Source organism: Crotalus tigris, unplaced genomic scaffold, assembly GCF_016545835.1.
Source record: "Crotalus tigris isolate CLP2741 ecotype Arizona unplaced genomic scaffold, ASM1654583v1 scf7180000020719.984301794:720406, whole genome shotgun sequence".
NCBI classification, from domain to species: Eukaryota; Metazoa; Chordata; class Lepidosauria; order Squamata; family Viperidae; genus Crotalus; species Crotalus tigris.
The window spans coordinates 431,103-447,398 of record NW_024098147.1 but is presented as its reverse complement, the minus strand read 5'-3'; the positions used below and the strand labels follow the sequence as shown (position 1 = coordinate 447,398).

Below are 16,296 nucleotides of genomic sequence, written 5' to 3'. Positions count from 1 at the left end.
GGCCCAAACCTCCAACACAACAGAATTCCCGGTGATTTGACTATCTGATCTTTTGTTTCATTTCATTTAATTTAATTCATTGATTAAAGGCACATGTGCCCATCTCATTATTAGCAACTCTGGGCAAATATATCAGATTACAAACACACCTACAACCGTTCATTTAGTGACCGAAATGGTATAGGGTTTCCTGCCTGAGCAGGGGGTTGGACTAGATAATCTCCAAGGTCCCTTCCAACTCTATTATTATTATTATGGATCATCGCACAGTCAGCCAGATGTTCAGACTGGATTTGGCATTTTGTCTACCTATCGAGTCCTTACCCAGGACCTGGGATAGGCAGATGTGGATGTTTATTTATTTATTTTCAAATATTTATATGCCGCCTAATCCCAAAGGACTCAGGGCGGTGTACAGAGTTAAAACAATCATAAAACAATAAAATAAAACAATACAGTCATACTGGGAGTCCGATCATATCCCGCCCCCCCCCGCCCCCCCGGGGACATCAGCCCCAGGCCTGCTGGAACAGGAGAGTTTTAATGGCTTTCTTAAAGGCTGGCAGGGTGGGAGTAGTTCGAACCTCGGGGGGAAGTTGATTTCACCAGGTCGGAGCCACCACAGAAAAGGCCCTTCCCCGAGGGCCCGCCAGCCGACATTGTCTGGCTGACGGGACCTGAAGGAGGCCCAATCTATGGGACCTCACCGGTCTCTGGGAGCTGTGCAGCAGAATGCGGTCCTGTAAGTAACCTGGCCCTATGCCATGAAGGGCTTTAAAGGTGATAACCAACACCTTGAATTGCGTCCGGAGACCCACAGGAAGCCAGTGCAGCTCGCGGAGGATAGGTGACACGCGGGCGTACCTTGGCGCGCCCACAGTCGCTCTCGCGGCTGCGTTCTGAATCAACTGCAGCCTCCGAACGCCCTTCAAGGGTAGCCCCATGTAGAGCGCGTTACAGTAATCCAGTCTTGAGGTGACAAGGGCATGAGTGACTGTGAGTAAAGCCTCCCGGTCCAAATAAGGCCGCAACTGGTGCACTAGGCGAACCTGTGCAAAGGTCCCCCTGGCCACAGCCGATAGATGTTGTTCCAGATTTAGCTGTGAGTTTGATGGTATTACAGATATCGTCGCAGGATGGAAGCAGTTCCTAGTAAGGCCGCCTTTTGCAATTGACTAATAGCGAACTTGTCAATGCCAATGGTGTTCAAGTGGTGCTCCAGTTGTTTTGGGATTGCACCCAAGGAGCCTATGACTATTGGTACTACTCTTGCTTGCTTTTGCCACAGTCTTTCTATTTCTATTTGTAGGTCTTTGTATTTTGTTATCTTCTCCAGTTCTTTCTCTTCTATTCTGCTATCTCCAGGCACTGCCACGTCCACTATCCAGACTTTTTTGTCTTTCTTATCGACAATTGTTAAGTCCGGGGTGTTATGTTGCAGGTGCTTGTCTGTTTGAATTCTGAAGTCCCAGAGCAGTTTAATTTTATCATTTTCTATGACTTTCTCTATTTTATGATCCACCAGTTTTTGCTTACAGGCAAATGATATTTTTTGCAGATCTTCCAATGCACCATTGTTGCTACTTTGTCATGCCGCTGCTTGTAATCAGTTTGTGCAATCTTCTTGCAACAGCTTACCAAGTGGTCCACTGTTTCTTCAGCTTCTTTGCATAGGCGGCACTTACTGTCTGTTGCTGTCTTCTCAATTTTGACTTTGTATGCATTTGTCCTTAAGGCTTGGTCTTGTGCAGCCAGAATTAGTCCCTCGGTCTCTTTCTTCAATTTTCCTGCTCTTAGCCATTGCCAGGTTTTATTATTATCTGCTTTCCCAGCTATTTTTTTCATATATTGGCCATGTAGTGCTTTGTCTTCCCATGCCTCTATTCTGTTCTTCATTTGGTCTTTCTTGTAGGCCAGTTTGGTCTCTCCAGTAGTTAGTAAGCCTTCCTGATATACTAATTTCAGTGCATCTTCATCATTGTTCTTCAGATATTCTTCCAAAGTCATTTTTTCTTCTTCAACCATCTGATGTACTTGTAGCATTCCACGCCCACCTATTTGCCTTGGTAGATAAAGTCTATCAATGTCACTGCGTGGATGAAGGGCATGATTCATTGTCATTATTTTTCTGGTCTGCCTATCCATTGCTTTTAGTTCTGCTTGAGTCCAGTCCACTATTCCAGCTGTGTACCTAATAACTGGGATTGCCCAGGTGTTGATTGCCTTTATGGTATTTCCTCCATTGAGTTTGGACTTTAAGATCTTCTTATTCTCTTGATGTATTCACCCCTAATCTTTTTCTTGACTTCAGTGTGCTTGATGTTGTCAGCTTGAAGGATACCCAAGTATTTGTAGTAATCTTCCTCATCCAGACTCTTAATGTTATTTTCGTGGGGCATCTTGATTCCTTCAGTTTTCACTATTTTTCCTTGTTTGATAGTAAGTGTGGCACATTTGTCCAAGCCAAACTCCATTAAAATATCTTGGCTATATATGCGGACAGTGTTGAGCAGCGATTCTATTTCAGATGATGTTTTTCCATACAGCTTCAGATCATCCATGTAAAGGAGATGGGATAGTCTGGCAGATGTTTTTGATGTTTGATAGCCATGTCCTGAGTTATTCAGTATTGTTGACAGAGGAAACAGTGCAATAACAAATAGTAATGGTGATAATGAATCTCCTTGAAATATTCTTCTCTTGATATTACCCTCTCCCAGTCTCTCACCATTGATCTGCAACTGTGTCTTCCATTGTGCCATTGATCTTTGCATAAATTTTCTGATGTTTCTACTGACTCCTGTTATTTCTAGGCACTTGATTATCCAATCATGTGGCAGAGAGTCAAATGCCTTTTTGTAGTCAATCAATGCCACATTCAGGTTGGTCTTCCTTCTCTTGCAGTTTTCCAAGATCATTTTGTCTATTAGGAGTTGATCTTTTGTTCCTCTGCTATTGGGGCGGTTTCCTTTCTGCTCAGGTGGAAAGAGATTGTTTTCAACTAGATGCTGTTGTACTGCATCAGCTACCACACCAGTTAGTAATTTGAAAGTTGTTGGTAAGCAGGTAATTGGCCTGTAGTTACCTGGTGTTGCCCCTTTTGCTGGATTTTTCATTATTAGGTAGGTTTTCCCAGTTGTTAGCCACTTTTCAATTTCTCCTCCTTGTAGTATATTGTTGAACTGCTTGGCAATGAGTGGGTGTATAACAGTTAGATGTTTCAACCAAAACCCATGCAGTTCATCTTCACCTGGTGCTGACCAATTTTTGATTTTCTTTGCTCTTTTTTCTACCATTTTTGTTGTTATTACTAGTTCTTTCATTTCAACTTCTGTTTTATTTGCATCCACCTCTTTTAACCAAGCCGCATCCTTGTTGTATTTCTTTGGGTTATCCCATATCTGCTTCCAGAACTGCACTGTTTCTTCCTTGTCAGGTACTGACTGATTCCTTGCAGTTTCTCCATTGATGGATTGGTAGAAACGTTTCTGATTGGATTGAAATTGGAGGTTCTGCCTATAGTTTGCAATTCGAGCTTCATATCTACTGATTTTCCTGGCTATAGCTGTTATTTGTTGCTTTATTATTTCCAGTGCTTCCTTGATCTTCCTTGTTTCTAAGTGGTATTTCTTGATTAGGTATTCTTTGGTCTTCTTGTTCTTCAGCTTCTTTTCTTTCATCTGTTCTAGCTTGCTTGCATGTGATCTTATCTTGCTGATCTTATTTTCTAGTCTAACCTTCCATTTTTCTGGTGCACTGTTTGTTTGTTTTTCTTCTTTGTTGATTTTTGCATCCCAGGTATTCTGTTATAACTGCAGCTGTGCTGTACATTAGTTGGTTTGTTTCTTGCAGTGAATTGGTGCTTATACTTGCTATTGCAGTATTTGCATTTTTTAATGCTTGTGCTAGCTGTTTCTTTGAAACAAACTTCAATGCAGGCAGCCTTATTCTGTTGTTTTTGTGCTGTTCTAGATGCTCAGTTATTCTTTGTTTCAATTCTTTTATTTCTTTAGTTAGAGGGTTTTGTTCTTCCTGAGGTAGAGGTGCCTGGTTTCCAAATGAGAACAGTTGTATATCTCTGCTAGATTCCTTCACTGCCAACTCCCCCTGGTTTGCCTCTACATTCTGAATTACTTCTGGTAAGGCTTTGATTTCTTTGCCCTGGGTAAACCTTTGCAGTTCGTCCAATTCTGTTTCTGTGAATATTTTATTTCGTGTTATAAATCGGCATTGATCTGCTAGTCTCTATTCTGTTATTTCTGATTCTGGATGTTGTTCTTTCCAGAACTGGTGCATTCGTTTTAGATATCCTCTTCTTGTTGGACTTGATCTGTAGTAACAGATCATTATTTCTTTGTTTTCCATCACTGTGTATCTGCGACGGATAAACACCTTTTCTTCCAGTAGTTCTGCAGCTGCTGGCCCTGGTTGCTCAGCCAACAGTCCTGAGTCCTGTAACCCATTTTTCACCAGATATCCAGGAACTCCAATATCTAGCGCGGACCTTGTTAACCCGGGCGACGTCCGAGCCGGTATGGCATTCTGCAATTTACGTCTCCCCATATTTTTTATGGGAGAGACACTCTTTGACTCCTCTGATGAGACCTGTCCAGTATGGTTGAACCTCTGGCGTAGCTCTCATCTTCCTCAGAGTACACAAGCCCCACAACCACGTCAAGGTAGTGCCTCACTAGTTGGGTCAAGAAACGTCTTGCAAGAATACAGTGAATATTCTCTTTGGTTGGTGCTTTGATTTTTTTTTTTTTTTTTTTGATTGTGTAAGTCACTCAGAGTTGCCTGACAGTGAGAAAGCTGACAGATAATTTTTTTCTTTCTTTCCTTCCTTCCTTCCTTCCTTCCTTCCTTCCTTCCTTCCTTCCTTGCTCCCTGCCTTCCTCCCTCCCTCTTTCCCTGTCTCCCTTTTCCTTCCTTCCTTCCTTCCTTCGTTCCTTCCTTCCTTCCTTCCTTCGTTCCTTCGTTCCTTCCTTCCTTCCTTCCTTCCTTCCTTCCTTCCTTCCTTCCTTCCTTCCTCCCTTTCCTCCCTCTCTCCCTTTTCCTTCCTTCTTGCCTTCCTCCCTCCCTCCCCTCTTTCTTCTCCTCCTCCTCCCTCCCTTCCTTCCCCACGGCAGGACCCCCAATCTCTGGATGCCGCTGTGCAGACCACCTTGTCGGGGCTCTTCCCTCCTTTCGAGGTGACGGCTCCCACGGTGCTGAGCCAGCTCTTCCGGGTCCTGGAGTCCAAGTACCACGGAGACGGGCTCTGCTGCCTCCTGGACTTCCTCATCCCTCTGAAGCGTCTTTTGGAGCACATCCGCCAGGCCGCCTGTGTAAGTACAGATGGGAAATCTCCAGCTCTGGGGTATGTGTGTAGGTGTGTGTGTCTCTGTGTGTTTCTCGCTCATTCCCTCTCTCTTTGTCTCTCTATCCCTGTCTGTCTGTCTGTCTGTCTATCTATCTATCTATCTATCTATCTATCTATCTATCTATCTATCTATCTATCTTTGTGTGTGTGTACATGCAATTGGCAGCCTTGGGATGTTGGGCTTCAGTGCAGCTCCCACCTGCAAGTTATCTATGACAAATAAAGACTGCCCTTCCAGTTTCTGAGACAGTTGTCTCTCCACTTTGGCAACTTGAAGACAGGTGGACTTCAACTCCCAGGATTCCCCATCAGTGCTAGAAGAGAGTGAGGTTTGTGGAGAGGAGGAGGAGGAGGAGGCCTGTGTGGTCCTTGATACTCTCTGAGCTTGGATGTTTTCTTGCAGACGTTTCATGACCCAACTAGGGAACATCATCAGTGCTAGAAGGGAGTGGGGTTTGTGGAGAGGAGGAGGAGAAGGAGGAGGAAGAGGAGGAGAAGGAGGAGAAGGAGAAGAATGTGGGGTTCCTGGTGCTCTCTGAGCTTGGCTGTTTTCTTGCAGACATTTCATGACCCAACTAGGGAACGTCATCAGTGCTAGAAGGGAGGTGGAGGAGAGTTGTGTGTTCTTTGGTGCTCTCTGAGCTTGGCTGTTTTCTTGCAGACGTTTCATGACCACACTAGGTAACTCCATCAGTGCCTCATCAGTCAGTTATAAATGTAAAACCAGTTCAGGTGACAACGGAATTCAATGGTCTCAGTCCATCCCATCTCTCTCTCTCTCCTTCTCTATCCCCCAGGCTTCCTACTCCGGCCGGGTCTTCCTGCACGAAGGCTGGCCCTTGTGTCTCCATGAGAAGGTGACAGTCCATCTCAGTCCCCTCAACCCGCTTCTTCTCCGCCCTGGAGACTTTTACCTCCAAGCTGAGCCTTGTGGGGAGCAGTCGGCCTGCCTGGTGGTGAAGTGTCTCTCCAGGGACTTGACCACTGCTGCGAAGGTCCCCATCCCTGATGCCACATGCTCGTGGCTCTTCACCGAAGCGTGGTTGGAGAACGTCAACCGGGACCTGGAAGGGCCAACCCTGCACACTTGCCTGGTGGCCACCGGCAACGGGATTGTCCCCGTCCCCTGGAATAAAATCGCTACCCCGGAGTTTGTGCAGCTCCCCAAAACAGAACATCTCATGGAGAAGGATTCCAACCATTCGGAGACCCTCGGCCTGTTGAACGCTGAGCCTCCAAGCAGCCACAGCGGTGGAGACCCGGCCTCCAGACCATCTCCAGGGAAGTATCCGGGACTCATCAAGGTGGACCAAGGTTCCTGGAAGAAGACCACCCTCTTCGTGGTGCCCAGCCTGTGCGACATCATTAGCGAGAACCTGGAAGGCGAGTACGTCAACCTGGTGGAGTTTTCAGAAGCACCTCCCAAGGTTGAGATGTCTTCTCCAGCCGTGACCCCTCATCCCCTTCCACCCGAAGCATTTCCTGCGGCTGAGAAGAAGGGGCTTCTTCAGGCCAATGGCGAGACCGGACCTCAGGTGGCCGCCTGGAATTGTGGGAAGGAGGAAGATTTGGAGGCGGGTCCTTGCACCCCCTGTTTGAGAAGGAAGCTGAGCCCGGACCCCAAGATCCACGAGCCGCGGTGCCGCTACCGAGACTCCTACATGGCGGCTCTCCAGAATCCCATCAGCATCAACTCGGGGCTGATGGCGGCCATCCTGGAGGAAATGGACTTGGCTCAAGCAGCGTCCGCTCCAGAGGACGGCGAGGTCCAGCTGGGCGAAGGGTCAGGCCAAATGGCCTCTCCGAACCCCTTCGAGCACTCCAACAAGGGCCGGAAAGTTGAGGAAGGCCCCAAGTCGGGGGCCACGAAACCCGCCAAGTCTCCAGCCGAAGGTCCTGCGGGCAGCAGTAAATTCTCCTTCCGGAAGGGCCACCGTCCCTTGGCCTCTCCTGGGGAGGGGTCTGGGGGTCCCGAAAAAGCTGGGAAGGGCCCAGAAGGGCCCCGGAAGAAAACCTTGATGGTCTCCTCTCCGAAAGTGGCCAGAGCGAAGCCAGCATCTGGGAAGGGTAAGAGGAACCGGAGCAGGGGGGGAAATGTAGGAGTTTTTGGTTTTTACAAGGAGTGCTTGACTTAATGGCCACAATTGACCCAGAGTTCCCGTCGCTAAGCCAGACGGATGTTCAGTGGGTTTCGCCCCCCTTGGTGACTTTTCCTCCTACAGTTATTAAGTAAATCAAATCAAAGAATAGCATAGAATTACAGAATAGAATAGAACAGAACAGAACAGAAATAGAAATGGAATAGAATAGAATGTAAAATAAATGAAATAAGAAAAGAAATAAAAATATATATATAAAAATAAATAAATAAATAAAAGAAAAATAAAATCATTTATTTTAAATGAGATAAAATAATAAAATAAAATAAAATATAAAATAAATGAAATAAAAAATAAAAGAAAATAATAAAAGAAAATAAAAGAAAATAAATAAAAGAAAATATAAAAAATAAAAAAAAAATAAAGAAAAGAAAAATAAAATAAAATCATTTATTTTAAATGAGATAAAATAATAAAATAAAATATAAAAGAAATGAAATAAAAAATAAAATAACAATAAAAGAAAAGAATAAAAGAAAAGAAATAAAAGAAAATATAAAAAATAAAAACAAAATAAAATAAAAATAAAATAAAATCATTTATTTTAAATAAAATAAAATAAAATATAAAATGAAATAAATGAAATAAAAAATAAAATAACAGAATAAAAGAAAAGAAAATAAATAAAAGAAAATATAAAAAATAAAAATAAAAGAAGAAAAATAAAATAAAATCATTTATTTTAAATGAAATAAAATAATAAAATAAAATAAAATATAAAAGAAATGAAATAAAAAAGAAAAGAAAATAAGAAAAGAAAAGAAATAAAAGAAAATATAAAAAATAAAAACAAAATAAAGAAAAGAAAAATAAAATAAAATCATTTCTTTTAAATGAAATAAAATAATACAATAAAATAAAATAAAATAAATAAAATGAAATAGAATGAAATGAAATGAAATATAAAATAAATGAAATAAAAAATAAAATAAAAATAAAATAAAAAATAAAATAAAATAAATGAAGTAAAGTGAAGTAAAATAAAATAAAATAAAATAATAAATTTGGTCTGTTTCTCTCCTCTTCCCTCCCAGGTTCCAGTCCGACTGAAGCAGCCTCTGGGGATCCCGTGAGACCCCTGAATCTGGACCCTGTTGGCGTGACCCCGTCTAACACTGATGCCCTGATCGACGAGTCTTTTGTCCTGGGATCGAGTCCCTCCGAGTCGGTCCCGTGGGATCTGCTCAACTCCCAGCTTTTATCTTCGGGGATGGCCCGTCTGCCAGGTACCGCTTGTGGGTCGTCTGAGGGACCTTTTCCTGCCGAAAATCTCGCGGCTGCTCCTGTTGTGTTGTTGCTGGCCGGAGAGTTGATCCACGAGAGATTTGGGTGGAGTGGATCCTTAGCTTGAAATCCCTCTGAGATCAGGGTTTCTCAGCCTGGACAAGCTGAAGATGGGTGGACTTCAACTCCCAGAATTCCCCATCAGTGCTAAAAGGGAGTGAGATTTGTACGGAGGAGGGGGGGGATCTGTGGAGAGGAGGAGGAGGAGGGAGAGAGACTGTGGGGTCCTTGGTGATCTCTGAGCTTGGTTGATCCCTTGCAGACATTTCATGACCCAACTAGGTAACATCATCAGTGCTAGAAGGGAATGGGAATTGCAGGGAGGAGGAGGAGGAGGAGGAGGAAGACTGTAGGGTCCTTGGTGATCTCTGAGCTTGGTTGATCCCTTGCAGACATGACCCAACTAGGTAGCATCATCAGTGCTAGAAGGGAGTGAGGTTTGCAGAGAGGAGGAGGAGGAGGAGTGGGAGGGGGAGAAGGAGGAGGGGAGGACGAGGACTTTGTGGTCCTTGATGCTCTCTGAGCTTGGATGTTTTCTTGCAGACGTTTCATGACTCAAGTAGGTAGCACAGGATTACCTGTATAGTCTTGCACCCTTGTATGCATAAATAATTGCATACCAGTCCTCTTCCCAAGGCTTGTGTGTGTGTTGTGTCATGTTATTGACACAATGCAGTCCTCCTTGAAACAAAGAAGCTCTGAAGAAGATGCTCGAACTCAGCTCTCCCTTTGCAAGCTGGACATGCACAATTAACAGATGAATAGAATAACAAAGCTGGAAGGGACCATGGAGGTCTTCTAGTCCAACCCCTGCTCTGGCAGGAAATCTGATACATTTCAGACAAATGGTTGTCCAATCTCTCTTTAAAAACTTCCAGCGTTGGAGCATTCACAACTTCTGGAGACCGAGGGTTGGACTAGTCCAGTGGTTCTCAACCTTTCTAATGCCGCGACCCCATAATACAGTTCCCCATGTTGTGGTGACCCCCCAACCACTTATACATCACCGGGTGCCAGGGGCGTGGCCAAAGAAAAGGGGGAAAAATGGCGGACAGCCTTGTTTGGCGACCCCCGTGAAATGGTCATTCGACCCCAAATGGGGTCCCGACCCACAGGTTGAGAACCACTGGATTAGAAGATCTCCAAGGTCCCTTCCAACTCTGTTATTCTATTCCAGTGGTTCTAAACCTGGGCGAGATGGCCCCCTAGGGGGCGATTTCATTTTTCAAGGGGGCGAAGGAACGAAAAGAGGATGATATGGGGGTGATGGAGCGAGAAGTTTTGGGGACACTTTTGAGATTTTTTTGTACAGTGAATGGCTGCATATCTGTCGTACAAAAGCATCAGATCGCTCGCTATTAGTGGATTGAATTGTATTTTCAAATGTTCCTCCAGCTAGCTTCAGTACAGGACGGCGTACATATGTGAAGACGCATCGCTTGTCTTCATGCGTGTTGCGCAGCAGCCTCTGCCCATACAGTGGCACGCCATTGGCCAGAATATGGGAGATATGGGAAGAAGACTGGAAATAAATTATTTGCATCGATATGTCCCGATGACAATTTTAAAGAAAACAAAAAAAGTGTTTGCATAAATTGAAAAATTATTTCCTATGTTGTGATTGAGAGGTTATGTTGGGGGAGGGGGGCGATGACAACTTCCTCATTGGCTCAAGGGGGCGATTCGTTCAAAAAGGTTAAGAACCACTGCTCTATTCTATTCTGTTCTGTTCTATTCTGTAATTCTATTCTGTAATTCTATTCTGTTCTATTGTATTCTATTTCTATTTCTCTTCTCTTCTATATTTCTATTTCTATTCTATTCTATATTTCTATTTCTATTCTAATTCTATTCTATTCTATTCTATTCTATATTATTCTATTCTATTCTATTCATTATTTCATTCCACATTTTCTATTCTGTTCTATTCTATTCTGTTCTGTTCTGTTCTATTCTATTCTATTCTTCCCACAGATCAATTGTTCTAATTAAGGAGGTGCATTTTTCCATACCAAGCAACCTCTCAAACTCATCTCTTCTACATTCCCCCTTCAAAAGGATCTTTAGGGTGCACAGTTTTTTTTCCCACTATTGCAGGGGCTCTTCAAACGTGGCCCCTTTAATGCTTGTGGACTTCAACTCCCAGAATTCCCCAACCAGCATCGTGATGCTGGTTGGGGAATTCTGGGAGTTGAAGTCCACAGGTCTTAAAGTGGCCAAGTCTGGAGAGCCCTGGACTAACGTGCAGCTTGCCGTGACTTCTTCTGGAATTTCAGGCAGCGTGGACAAGCTCGGGAGGCCCCTGGTTGAAATCCCCCAAAATGGAGGAGGCTGGCAGGACCCCGGGTGCTCCGTCAGAGAGTTGGCGCGGCTTCTGCTCTGCCTTTGCTGCATGGCCAGGTAAGCAAGTCGAGAGGCAAGGAGGCCGAGATGATGGGAGGAAGCCAAGACAGGGGGGATCCCCTCCCTGCCCTCCATGAAAGTGGGGGACGCCCCCCTTTCGCCCCTCCCAACGGCTTTTCCCGGTAAAGGCGACCTTCATTCCCAAAGGAAGCGCCTCCCTTTCCTCATTCTACCACCCAATGAGATATCCTGGGAGAGCATGAGATGGCCCAAAGGCACATCGCCGGGCACTCTCCACCCTCCAGTTGGGGCTGCGTCTTCAGAACAAGTCAACCACCCTTTCCGGAACTTGCAGTAGCCTATTCACCGCGATGGGACAACTCACTGCAGGACAATTTTAACAATTCCTTTTAATTATTTAAAATCAATTTTAAAAAATAGTTTAATTTTGGTCATTCACACTTCATGGTGTCCCTCCGTTTGCATCCTTTCTTTAATGATTCTGTTCCACCATTTTGTTGATATTGGTGTAACTCTTATCCCCACAGCAACTTGGCCACGGCGAGTTGTCCTGTGGCAACTAGGCCACAGTGAGTTGTCTCACGGTGAGTTGGCCATGGCAAGCTGGCCACGGTGAGTTGTCCCACAGCAACTAGGCCACAGTGAGTTGTCCCAAGGCAAATTGGCCATGGCAAGTTGTCCCACTGCAACTAGGCCACGGCGAATTGTCCCATGATGAGTTGGCTGCTGTGAGTTGTCCCACGGCAATTCAGCCGTGGCAAGTTGTCCTAGTCCAGGGGTGGGGAACCTGGACTCTTTTATGACTCATGGACTTCAACTCCCAGAATTCCTCAGCCAGCCATGCTGAGGGGAAAGGGAGAGGTTTCCAAGCTGAGCCAAGCTGGCTCAGGAATTCTGGGAGTTGAAGTCCACGAGTCATGAGGGGGCCATAGTTCCCCCATGTGGGCTCAGGAATTCTGGGAGTTGAAGTCCACGAGTCATGAGGGGGCCATAGTTCCCCCATGCTGGCTCAGGAATTCTGGGAATTGAAGTCCATGAGTGCTAAAAGAGCCAAGGTTGCCTATCCCTGGCTTAGGCCCTTCCTTTCTCCATGTTCTATAGACTCTCCAATCCCTACTTAGGGAAGAAGGTAGTTTATGGAGATGGAAAGATGTTTGTTTGTTTGTTTTTAAATTTTATTGGCCGACCCCTTGCCACGGAGTAATTCAGGGCAGCTTACAATATTAAAAGATAAAACTATACAACCCCTGTAGACGGTATAAATTAAACACTATGAAGATCCAAATACAGGCTTCCCTCAACTTATGATCCCATTTGAAGCCCAGATTTCTGTCGTTAAGTGAAACGTTTGTTAAGTGGGTTTTGCCCCCTTTCACGACCTTCTCTGCTATGTTGCTAAGTGAATCAACTGCAGTTGCTAAGTGAGTCACACGGCTGTTAAGCGAATCCGGCTTCCCTAGTGAGTTCGTAAAAGGGGATCCCTTGACCCCGGGATGCTGCAACCGTCATAAGTATGAGTCGGTTGCCAAACATCTGAATTCTGAGTCCCTGGCCACGGGGAGGCTGCAACGGTCAAAAGTGTGAAAAACGGTCATAAGTCGCCTTTTTCAGTGCCGTCGTAACTTTGGTCACTAAATGAACCGTTTTAAGTCGAGGGCTGCCCTGAACTCAGCCCTGACCCTAAGATGGGGAGGGGGCCATGAATGCTCTGGACAAATGACCATTTTCTCGACCTTCGGAATATCTTCGCTGATCCCCGAAACTCAACCCCAGAATGCAGCCGCCTCCCAGCTGCCCCCTGTCCGTGTTTTTGCCTCGGGGGTGCCTGAAATAGAGCCTCCCAAATCTCCCCCTGAATGGCAAGGGTTGCCCCAAACCTGCCCCTGACCCCACAAATATCTCCCCCAGTTCTAAACTCCCCCCCCCCACTTGCTGCCTCCTCCTCCAGGAGTTCCCTTCTAACTCATTGGCCTCTTAGTTCACCTCCTGGCCAGCAGGGGGCAGCATTGTCTCAATCTTAAAAGATATATATATCGAAAGCTAAAACTTGCTCCTGGCTCGTAAAAGGATGGGAGACCACTAGGAAATCTAGGAAGATGGGAAACCGTCCTAACGACCCCCAAAGGTAAGGACCCTTCTGGACCACCAGCAGGGAGGGTCAAGAGATATCTTTGTGAGGTCCAGCTCGATTCGAGAGTCTCCATCGCTCTGTTTTATTCCCCCTTTCAGGAAGCGCTCCAACGGCCAGGGGGTGGTGATTCTTGTGGATGCCAGGAAAGAAGCCCCTCCTCCCACGCTCCCCACCGCCCTGGGATCCCTCCAGGTAATTATGGGTGGGCAGGATCCACAGCTGGAGATCCTCAATGCTTGCCTGCAGGTGGGGAGGGCGGGGGGTGTGTGTTCTCGCCTGGGGAGGTGGGTTCCAAGATTCCTTCTTGATAACAGGAAGTCCTCAACTTGCAGTATAACTGTTCGTTTAGGGACCATTCGGTTACAGCAGCAGGGAAATATGAACCAGTTGCTAAGCTGGAATGGAGTGGAGTAGAGTAGAGTAGAATAGAATATGGAATAGAATAGAGTAGAGTAGAATAGAATAGAATATGGAATGGAGTAGAATAGAGTAGAATATGGAATGGAGTAGAGTAGAGTAGAGTAGAGTAGAGTAGAGTAGAGTAGAGTAGAATATGGAATAGAGTGGAGTAGAGTGGAGTAGAGTAGAGTAGAATAGAATAGAATATGGAATAGAATAGAGTAGAGTAGAGTAGAATAGAATAGAATATGGAATGGAGTAGAGTAGAGTAGAATATGGAATGGAGTAGAGTAGATAGAGTAGAGTAGGGTAGAGTAGAGTAGAATATGGAATGGAGTGGAGTAGAGTAGAGTAGAATAGAATATGGAATAGAATAGAGTAGAGTAGAGTAGAATAGAATATGGAATGGAGTAGAGTAGAATAGAGTATAGAATAGAATAGAATAGAATAGAATAGAATAGAATAGAATATGGATTAGAGTAGAGTAGAGTAGAGTAGAATGGAATTAACAGAATAGAATATGGAATGGAATAGAGTAGAGTAGAATAGGATAGGATCGGATAGAATATGGAATGGAATAGGATAGAATAGAATAGAATAGAATAGAATAGAATAGAATGGAATGGAATGGAATGGAATAGAATAGAATAAGGAATAGAATAAGGAATAGAATAAAATACAATAGAATACAATATAGAATAGAATAGATTGTAGAATAGAATAAGGAATAGGAATAGAATAGAATGGAATAGAATAAGGGACAGAATGGAATGGAATAGAATAGAATAGAGATAGAGATAGAAATAAAAATAGAAGGGGGCAGAGGAGCGAAGAGCTTCAGGTTGGAAGGTGCTGCAGCCACACACAAATACACAAACATGCACACACACACACACATACACACACACACACACACACACACACACACACACACACACACACTGACCCAGCAAGCAGAGGAAGCCATGAAAGAAAAGCTGGGAAGTCAACGATTTCTCCATTTCCTTGCAGAAAATCTTTCCTGGATCCATCCAAGTTCTTCTGCTGGTGGCAGAGAAGGACACCACCTCTCACCTGGAGAGGTTCCTCGGCCTACAGGTAACTTCTGCCCATCTGCGCCTCTGCCTGAACTCGCATCTCGTTGTGTTGTTGTGCTGTCCAGTCCTCTTCCGTCCCCAAACAGCAGCAGGGCTGTAGGCTGTGTGCGGGGTTTGTGAGGGTTAACCAGGTTTTTCCAGTGTGGGCAAGCCCCACATTCAGAAGAGCCGGCAGCCAAAACAGCTACTACAATCCTGGTTTGTATAAACAGAGGCGCAGAATCAAGATCACCCAAAGTGTTAGTACCGCTTTATCAAACTTTAGTAAGGCCACACCTGGAATACTGCAGCCAATTTTGGTCACAGCATCACAAAAAAGATGTTGAGACTTTGGAAGAAGTGCAGAAGAAGAACAACAAAGATGATCCAAGGCCTGGAGACTAAAACATATAAAGAACCGTTGCAGGATTTGGGAATGGCCAGTCTAGAGAAAAGAAGGATAGTGGGAACATGATAGCAGTCTTCCAGCATTTGAGGGGATGCCACAAAGAGGGGGAGGGGCGTCAACCTATTCCTCAAAGCACCTGAGGGCAGGCAAGAAGCAATGGATGGAAACTCATCAAGGAAAGAAGCAACCTGGAACTAAGGAGAAACTTCCTAACAGTGAGAACAATTAACCCGTGGAACTGCTTCCCACCAGAAGTTGTGGGTGCTTCATCAGTGGAGGCTTTTAAGAAGAGACTAGACAGCCATTTGTCTGAAATGGTATGGGGTCTCCTGCTTGAGCAGGGGGTTGGATTAGAAGACCTCCAATGTCCCTTCCAACTCTTATTCCATATTCTGTATATCTGTGTCTGGACTTCAACTCCCAGAATCCCCCCAGCTAGCAGCAGCATCCAGTTCTGGTCGCCACATTACAAAAAAGATGTTGAGACTTTGGGGGGGGGGGAAGTGCAAAGAAGAGCAACTAAGATGATTAAAGGACCGGAGTTTAAAACCATACGAAGAACGGTTGCAGGATTTGGGAACGGCCAGTCTAGAGAAAAGAAGGGCTGGGGGGAGGGGGGGGGACATGATAGCAGTCTCCCAGAGGGACCAGCGGTTTTGCTTAATGCTCACTTTGTCCTCTTAACATCTGCAATGTTTGCACTTACTGTTGTGAGTCCGTGCCGGCCACTGGACCCGGCAGCGAGCCATCAGAGTCGGAGGAAGGCTCTGAGGAGCTCCAGGACTTACAATCTGGTGAAGAGCCTGGCCCCTCCACTCGTGCTCAGGCTGAGACCCAGCCGTGCGGGGAAGCTGAGTCAGACTCTGAGGACTCACAGCTGGAAGACACCATGGACGCTCGCAAACCCAGATAGGCAACCAGAGCAGGACAGAGGGAGGCCATGGGGCAACTCCAAGGGAGGAGGAGAAGGCATTGAGAAGCCACGCCTTGGGGCTGCGTAATAAAAAGGGAAGGCGTGGGTGGTGCTGGTTGCTGAAGGCAACCGATTGCAAAGGACTCAAGTTTCATGGAATCCTGGTCGGTTTGCCTTGCTTGTGAACAATTCTCCGTTT

At 45.3% G+C, this 16,296-nt stretch overlaps 1 protein-coding gene across 2 annotated transcripts in view; it reads left to right on the top strand.

Annotated features, from left to right (window-relative positions):
* The window catches only part of KIAA1755 (KIAA1755 ortholog), a 52,331-nt gene that overhangs the window by 16,064 nt on the left and 19,971 nt on the right, over nucleotides 1-16,296 (top strand). For both annotated transcript variants that reach the window (XM_039368193.1, XM_039368195.1), the window contains exons 2-7: nucleotides 5,130-5,327; nucleotides 6,160-7,429; nucleotides 8,556-8,747; nucleotides 11,082-11,205; nucleotides 13,399-13,492; nucleotides 14,711-14,797. In XM_039368193.1, coding sequence (XP_039224127.1) covers nucleotides 5,130-5,327; nucleotides 6,160-7,429; nucleotides 8,556-8,747; nucleotides 11,082-11,205; nucleotides 13,399-13,492; nucleotides 14,711-14,797 — 1,965 coding nt within the window. The remainder of the gene's footprint in view (nucleotides 1-5,129; nucleotides 5,328-6,159; nucleotides 7,430-8,555; nucleotides 8,748-11,081; nucleotides 11,206-13,398; nucleotides 13,493-14,710; nucleotides 14,798-16,296) is intronic.